The sequence below is a fragment of the Caenorhabditis elegans genome, chromosome X (assembly GCF_000002985.6).
Source record: "Caenorhabditis elegans chromosome X".
Taxonomy (NCBI): Eukaryota; Metazoa; Nematoda; class Chromadorea; order Rhabditida; family Rhabditidae; genus Caenorhabditis; species Caenorhabditis elegans.
In genome coordinates, this window is record NC_003284.9 from 1,566,828 (window position 1) to 1,575,592 (window position 8,765).

At 40.2% G+C, this 8,765-nt stretch overlaps 2 protein-coding genes across 2 annotated transcripts; both read left to right on the forward strand.

The window, feature by feature from the left end:
- Positions 1 to 1,849: 1,849 nt before the first annotated feature.
- H02F09.3 (VWFA domain-containing protein) lies at positions 1,850 to 6,233 on the forward strand. The gene is made up of 7 exons (NM_075894.2): positions 1,850 to 1,974; positions 2,027 to 2,136; positions 2,211 to 2,294; positions 2,346 to 2,431; positions 2,486 to 2,563; positions 2,630 to 2,817; positions 2,870 to 6,233. The coding sequence occupies exons 1-7, from the start codon at positions 1,851 to 1,853 to the stop codon at positions 6,025 to 6,027; spliced, it is 3,828 nt and encodes a 1,275-aa protein (NP_508295.1). The 5' UTR covers position 1,850; the 3' UTR covers positions 6,028 to 6,233.
- On the forward strand, positions 5,422 to 7,183 carry H02F09.2 (Peptidase_M10_C domain-containing protein; the record flags this gene model as incomplete). Its single annotated transcript, NM_001392729.1, has 6 exons — positions 5,422 to 5,652; positions 5,711 to 6,449; positions 6,501 to 6,694; positions 6,742 to 6,819; positions 6,938 to 7,017; positions 7,065 to 7,183. The coding sequence occupies exons 2-6, from the start codon at positions 6,393 to 6,395 to the stop codon at positions 7,181 to 7,183; spliced, it is 528 nt and encodes a 175-aa protein (NP_001379569.1). The 5' UTR covers positions 5,422 to 5,652; positions 5,711 to 6,392.
- Positions 7,184 to 8,765: the final 1,582 nt, after the last annotated feature.

The following is an 8,765-nucleotide window of genomic DNA, read 5'->3' on the forward strand; positions in this document are numbered from 1 at the left end:
AAAGAAAACAGATTTTCCAGAAGTGTTATATTAGCGATGAGTAGGTAATAAATAAATTGTCTCAATGATGGTTTACCACAACGGGATGTTTTATTATTTCTATAAAGCGTTTGCCGGTCACCGGTTAATGAGTGTCGACGACATAAAATATCAGTGAGGTTTAACGCGGACCTGGAGCAATGTCGGCTGCACATCATAGTTGAAATTTCTCTTCTCGACGATGAGCATACAGAGAAAAAATGTTTTAACCAGTTGAAGTCAGTTGAGAAGAATGGAGATTTTCTCCTTCCAAAATTGGAAAGTTTCAAGCAGTACTTTGATAGGTTCGATAAAACTATTTTCTTAGGCTACTTTTCTTGACATATATACATATGAAGCTCATTTTCTTAATAGTTAAGATGATTCAGTTCAAAACTATTTTCACATTCTTTTGAAATTTAGAGAGGTCTACCTGATAACAGCACAGGAAGAAAATCAAAATAAAGTTAAGAAATAACTTTTTCCGGGCATGATGTATAAATAGTAAAGTTTGAAACTGAAAGTTGTGCAATTTGTCGAAAACTTTTATCATTACAATTCATATAAAGGTTGCATATGTTTTTGATATCTAGTATGTACTGCAATGTCCTAGTTGCACCAAAATTTATCAATTTTCAATGTTAGTCACTGTAGTTTTCGTATAACTTCTCAGGTGAAATTAATATGTATGGGCACTTTTAGCTTATATGCTCGGCATGATACGTGCACAGCCAAAACAAATTCATAGGTTTACTGCTTCAGCTAAGATTGCCGGGACCCTATACCTCTCTAGAAGTGCTACACTAATAGAGAATGCCTCCTCTCTATAAACTTCCAGCTATTTTTCTTACCATACACTTTTCATTTTTATTTGTTTTATCACTTGCACCATTTTTATTATTTGTTTGCGTTATTTCCCTCGAAAATTGAAACATTTCAACGGGTTCAAAAATTTTGCTGCGTGTGTAGTTTTACGTGTGACTTTGACCTTTGTAGTTTTAATACACACTTTTTAAGCAAATTATTCGATTCAGGTTATAGTACTTAAAGGTGGAGTAGGGGTTATTTAACTCCAATTTCTGCTAATTTTAACACATTTATTTTTTGAAATATCAGAAACATACCGTTTCCCCCTTTTTCGGCGTGCAAATTTTGTTAGCTTTGCACTTCTGTCAAAAATAAGTCTAGACTGAAGTTTTAAAAATGACGTATAACTATTTTGAATCTAGTTATAATTAAGTGTTCATTTTCCCAGCTCCTCCTATACCCTCCCAGACAAAACCGGATCCAAAAAAATTGCAAACATTTTGTGAATCGTATTTTTTGTTCGTGATGCCTGGCTGTCTTTCGTAGCACGTCATTTTTTATCTCATTTCACACCCCAACTCCTTTTCAAGTATGGCGACGCCCAGTTTCTAATGGCTGTTTTACTATCAACCCTGCTATTATCACTGAGAACATCTTTATGGGTTGCCGGTGCACAGGGTTTCCAGTTGTTGCCGCCTCCAGCACATTGTTCTCATTCCAGAGGGTGGTGGCTCAGTTCAGTCACGGTTTTTTAAGGGGCACAGATGCCTTGTTTTTATGTGTTAGGCAGTTGGCTACCGTATAAAAAGGTCGCACGGCAGTTTCCATTAGTGTCTTTTTTTCAATTTTGTTATAGTTTGGTTTGCACTGACCAAAATATTTGCACTGACCAAAATAATAGCACTGACCAATTTTTTTTGATTTTCTTCTTTTTTCGTTAAACTTTTTTCTAAACTCTTCAATTCCTCTTGTTTTTCTTGTACGTGTTTTGCATTTATAATAATAAAAAAAAAGTAATTTCAGACATGAAGCTGAAATTCAAAATGCCACGTGGCATTTACCTTGTATTCATTTTGGCGGTGTCAGCCGCTTTGGTGGCCGGCCTGATTTTGACTATTGTGCTGGTTAGCAGGCCTAATAAAGCTGCACGTAAGCCTAAATGGAAAAAAAAGCCGTCATTTCGAATTTATTCAATTTTCAGCATTTGATGGTCGTGTCATTACAGTGAGCCTGTGCAATTCGAATTCAGAGCCGCAGATTTCAAGCTTGAGGTTTAAGAGAGATGCTAATACAGATTGTAGTTTTAATGCAGTGAGTTTGAATTGCATTGCTAAAAAATTTTAACATTCACCAAAAACTTGACACTCATCCAAAAAACTTTTCAGAACAAAAACCAACTTCGAAATTTTCTCACAAGCTCTGCAGAAGATGCAAATTTTATTCTGACTACCTACTCCGGTACCTCAACGGTAATTTCTCAAAAGTTATTGAAATTCACCTCAAATTTTTGAAAATTTCAGAAAACTGAACCACTTACAAAACAACTTGCATTGGATCAACTTGAAGCCATCAAGGCAGACGGCTCTTCAGCGGTGAAGCAGTCTTCGTGAGTTTTCTTTTTTTTCAGATTTTTCATAGTATCTGTAAAGTTGTGTTTTAGAGCTATTGAAAGTTACGACCCATCTGCATATAGTAACACGGATTTAGTTTTTTTCACGCCTTGTCAGACAAATTACGAGTGAGTTAATAATTTTTCAAATAAAAAAAAACTTAGTAAAAAAATTAAAATTAAAATTAATTTCAGCGGGATCGAAGATGATATTAAAAATGTTCAAACTGCCATCAACAAAGTTATTACAAAAACATTTGTGATTGTGTCACTATCACTGAATAGTACTGATATGAACAGTAGATATGGTGAAGCAGCGCATAATATTCCAACAACTCCGACAGAAGATATTTCGAATAAAATTAATAATATTCTGAATATCGGTAAGATTTTTTAACTAGATATATTTTTATTAAACTAAATCTTAAACTCCAGGAACAACTCAAACGCCACCGGTAACCACATCAACAATGGCTACAACGACTGCCAATGTAACTTCGGCAGCTCCAAACACTACTGTCACAATTTCTACATCTCCAACAACGGTTGTAACAGTTCCAAGTACAGCTCAAACAAGTTCTACTACAACAGTAACGGTACCTACTACGACAGTCACAGGCCCTACTACAGTAGTAACCGTTCCTACTACGGTGGTGACAATTCCAAGTACAGTAGTCACCAGCCCAATCACAACGCCATCTACGGTAGTAACAGTTCCTTCCACGGTTGTGACCGTCCCTTCTACCGCGGTGACAAAACCAAGTACAGTAGTCACAGCACCGTCTACTGTAGTGACAGTCCCTTCTACAGTGGTCACAAAACCAAATACAGTAGTCACAAGTTCACCGACGGTAGCGACGACTCCTACTACGGTAGTCACAACGCCATCCACAGTAGTAACAGTTCCGTCGACTGTAGTAACAGTTCCTACTACGGTGGTGACAAATCCAAGTACAGTAGTCACAGCGCCGTCCACAGTAGTAACCGTTCCTACTACGGTGATGACAAGTCGGTCTACAGTAATCACAACTCCAACGACTGGCGGATCAAGCCCATCTACTGCTGGAACAAGTTTAGCAAGCACCGCTGTAACAACGGAAACTTCTATCGGATCAAGCTCCACACCACTTCCCAGTCAGAGTACATCCCTGTCAATGAGTTCACTTTCAACATATACTCCATCCTCGAGCACCGCTGGAGCTACATCCCCTGCCACACAGCAATCAACTAAACCGACAATAGGAACAAGTATGAGCTCAGGACCTACAACAGTAGCACCTGGTGCTTCTACAGAGTCTACTGTGCTCCAATCATCTACTCCGTCTGGCACTACTGTGACTCTACCGTCCGGTTCTTCCACCGCGACAGCTGGAACTTCACCTCAAGCATCAACCGTGACTACCGTAACAGATATTTCTACAGTCAGTGGCTCTACAGTTACCTCCCAAACTGCAGAATCGTCTTTGAGCACGGAATCTCCAACATCCGCTGGCTCATCCATTTCGACAGTCAGTACAGTATCTTCTCAGCCATCAACGTACATCCCGGTATCATCAGCATCTTCCATTTACTCTACTTTGAGCGGAAGCACGGGATCTACAGCAAGTCCTGGAACAACAGAAAGCTCAGGATCGTCTACCAGTGGACCATCAACCATATCTGGATCGTCAGCCTCCACCGTCACAGGTTCCACGGTCACGGAGGCATCAACAATCAGTGGCTCAACGGAATCATCAACTATACCTGGAAGCACGGAATCAACCGTTTCCGAGGCGTCAACTGTGTCTGGTTCGTCGGTATCAACAGTCAGTGGAAGTACGGAATCAACATCAGCTGGAGCGTCAACAGTCTCTGGTAGCACGGGATCGACCGTAAGTGACTCATCAACAATCAGTGATTCGACAGGATCCACAAATGCTCCTGGAAGCACGGAATCAACTGTTACTGGATCATCAGTATCAACTGTCAGTGGTAGCACAGGATCAACTGGGCCTTCGACAATGAGCGCGTCGACAGGATCCACAAACACTCCTGGAAGCACTGAATCCACCATAACAGATGGATCAACTGTCAGTGGCAGCACTGGGTCAACCGGTTCCACAAATAATCCTGGAAGCACAGATTCCTCCACCACTGGTATTTCAACAGTATCTGGATCTTCTCTATCGACAATCAGTGGCAGCACTGGATCAACGGTCTCTGGATCTTCAGATATGACGGTCTCCACCGGATCCACAAGTTCTCCAGGTAGTACAGAATCAACGGTATCTGGAGCGTCAACAATGAGCCCGTCCACTGGATCCAGCGTGGAGACATCTACATCAGGCTCATCAGTGTCAACGGTTAGTCAGAGCACAAGTTCAAGTACTACCGGACAATCGACCGTGTCAGAGTCCTCAGTATCCACTGTTAGCTCAGAATCAACAATCAGTCAGAGCACTGGATCAACCACTACTGGCGAGTCCACGGTATTTGGCAGCACCGGATCAACGGCTACTGGATCATCAACGATGAGTGCTTCCACAGGATCCACTGATACCCCTGGCAGCACTGAATCAACCATCACGGGATCGACCGTCACTGGAGAATCAACCGTGTCTGGGTCGACGGGATCAACCATCACAGAAGGATCAACAATTTCTGAATCTACGATGACTACTGTCGGTGTAAGTACGGGATCAACCATCACCGGAGAATCTACCGTGTCAGGGTCGACGAGATCGACCGTTACCGGAGAATCCACGGTATCTGGATCAACGGAGTCTACTGTCAGTGGGAGCACAGAATCAACCCCCACTGTACCGTCAACCGTGTCAGGGTCGACGGGATCAACTGTTACTGGAGAATCAACCGTGTCTGGATCAACGGCATCTACTTCCAGTGGAAGTACTGGATCAAGCACAGAAGCAGGATCGACCGTCTCCGGTTCATCAGCATCAACTGTAACTAGTAGCACTGGATCAAGCACTAGTGGAGAATCTACGGTGTCAGGATCGACCGTATCTACTGTCAGCGGAAGTACGGGATCCACCATCACTGGAGAATCAACCGTTTCTGGCTCGACAGAATCTACCGTTACTGCGGAATCTACAGTTTCAGGATCATCCGTGTCAACTGTGAGTGGCAACACAGGATCAACCATCACTGGAGAATCAACCGTATCTGGGTCGACGGGATCGACTGGAGAATCCACAATTTTAGAATCATCCGTCTCAACTGTAAGTGTCAGCACAGGATCTACCATAACAGATGGATCAACTGCATCTAGATCTTCAGTATCAACCGTCAGTGCTAGCACAGAATCGACGGTTTCCGGGGGATCCAGCGCCTCGATAGGATCGACAAACACCCCTGATAGCACGGAATCCACAATTTCTGGATCAACGATCAGTGGCAGCACTGGATCAACGGAGTCATCAACAATGAGCGCAGGAACAGGCAGCACTGAAACTTCAACATCAGGAGGATCAACAGTGTCAGGATCATCTCTATCCACGTCTAGCACAGAATCATCGGGGTCATCATCCACACAACCACCATCAACAAGTACAGAGTTAACAGGCGCGAACAATAAATTTGGACATTCCATATAAATCTTTATCGATTCTGAAAGACTGACTTTCAAAATATTGTTTTTTTTCAGGATCGTCAGTGCCAACAACTTCCATAACAAGTTAGTTGCCAGCAAAACTTTGGACTAGAAACTCATAACAATGTGTCACTATTCGAGATTTAATGTCATTTTTTACAGGACGAGGGCTCCTGATAATTTATTGAAATAAATAATGTTACAAACTTTTTTCTCGTCTCGGAACATCACGTGTAGAATCATTCGATTTTCTCTAACAATTGATGAACCGTAGAATAGATATTAACTAGTCAGCTTTAGTCCAGCTAAAAATTTAGAATTTATAGTCTCAGAGCCTCAGTTTCAGAACCTACCGTAACCTGCCTTTTCATGTATGACACACAATCTTCTGATATCAGTCAAGAAGCTCTCACTACATATCAAACGGTAGGCATATTGAATTTTCGGAAAAAAAACTGGTAAACGTCTAATTTTCAGTACTACAATTTTGTCAGACTGATTTCGTCCAAATTAAATGACCGATCAATTTTGAGCGGAAATTTTGATCATTTTGGATACGGTCCCGGAGGCGAAGATCATGAAACTTATCAAATTGATGACTATGCAAATATGAACAGCATACCATTTCCGTTACATGCATCTGACACTGACATTGATCTTGATTTGAAAGAGTGAGCTAATAGGTTTTATAAATTGAAATGTTTATTTTTATGTTTAGTGTGGATGGGAGCATGGCTAGTGCAGGATGGTCATCAACTGTCAATGGTGAAACCTGCATGATTTTTATTTCTGCCGCGTGAGTTTTTTTTAAATTTTACAGAACGTCCTTTTTGTAAATTTAGTTCAAAGAAATTGTAATTTCAAATTTTTTAATAAGAAATTATGTTCCGATAATGATATAATTATTTTTCCAGGACAGGAACTGCCTACGATGGTACTACAATTAAGCCAACATATAATAATTTCAAAACAGTGATAGGCGTATTAGTTGGAGGTACTTGAACTATAGAAAAATATCACCTAGTAGATTTACAATTTCAGGAGCCACAAGCATTCCAGGACTGACTACAGGTACAAATGTGGTCACAGCAGATTCACTGAATGATTCCGATGCTGAAAATGTTGTGAACACGTTGCTGGGACTTCTTCTATCTTTGTAGATGTTAAATTATACCTATATTATACAACCTGTACATGATATGTATCGATAACAGAGCTTTTTGTTTTATAGATAAACATTGAATTGAAATGTGAAAAATGAATCTACGAAGAAATTTAAAGGTGAAGTAGCGCCAGTGGGGATTTTTTCTAAATACACGTATAATTTTCCAAAACGACCGAATATCATAAACATAATAAATAATAAAACACTCCAAAAAAGTTTTAGATTTTTTATAATTTCCGGTCAAAGTTTTTGGCAATTTGCCAGAAATTTGAAAAATATGAGTTTTTGAGGGCAAAAACTGAGTAAATGTCACTTTTTGACAGTAAATAAAAAATTTACTTTTTTTGAAAAGTTTTATTATGGTCTGTATTAGGTATTTCCTTGGCTTGTATTACCTTGGCACCATATGAGTAGTTTTTAACAGTTTTCCAACTAGCGCTATTCCACCTTTCACGTGGTGTCAGAGTGTCTCATTTCGGCTCGAACTACGTTGATCTACAAAAAATGTGGAAGTTGAGACACAGAGTTTCAACACAGAGTTCTCAACTGATTTGCATGGCTAAGAACGTGCTGACGTGACAAATGTTTGGGCAGAAAAATCTCGCATTTTTTGTAGATCAAACAGTAGTGATACAGCCTGGCCTTTAACAAATTGATTTCTAAAAGATGAAACGATAAATTTTTTAGCCTACCTTATTTTGGGTTTCAAAAATTTTTTTACGAGGTTTGGATCATCTTTCTTATTAACTTCTGGACTTGTGATTTTTTTTTTAATATTTGGAACGTTTCACTGCAAATTACATATTCCTAATATTCAAAATGTCAAAATTTGGAAGTACAGAGTATTATAATTTGTATTTTTTAGAAAATATCCTTGTTCAAGCATTTGCACCAGGGCTGTGCGGCAACCAGCAATTGCCGAAGTTGCCGAACCCAAAAAATTTCGGCAACCGACAACTTTTGATTGCCGAAACTTCGTCAACTTTTCGGCAACCGGCAACCTGTAACAGCCCTGTTCTGCACCATAATTTGTTTATTTTCAAAAAATTCTATTTTTGCTACTAAACCTACTCCAATTCCAATCCCCCTTCTCCCTCTCCAGTCCCCCAAATCTTCAACAAACGGAATCAGAAGCCCAAACGAGGAAGATAGTGAAAGATAGGAAAAGATACAAGGGGGTGGTGATAAACAGGAAGGTTGCAAGCTTGTTATTAGTCGCAATGCCTTTTTCTCTCATCCATATCCATACCAACAGTCCAAATGCTTGTCCCCCCTCCCCACGTCCCTCCTGCTTCATCATCTCCTTCTTCCCGAAACAGTAGCAGCAGCAGCAGCCTGTCTCTTTTTCTTTTCCTTTCCCCATCCCCCGCCTCCCCCATTTCCAACACAACCGTCGTCATCAAGATTAAGCCCTGTACGCTCCGCCCACTTTTGCATTCTTCTCCCAATTTTCGGCTTCTCTCTTCTTTCCCACAATGGAGCTAATTTTTTTGCGGCTTTTTTGAAATGTTTATAGTTTTCTCTTTATATTTTTGTTCCGGCTTTTTTTGCTACAAAAACAAACTAACAATATAATA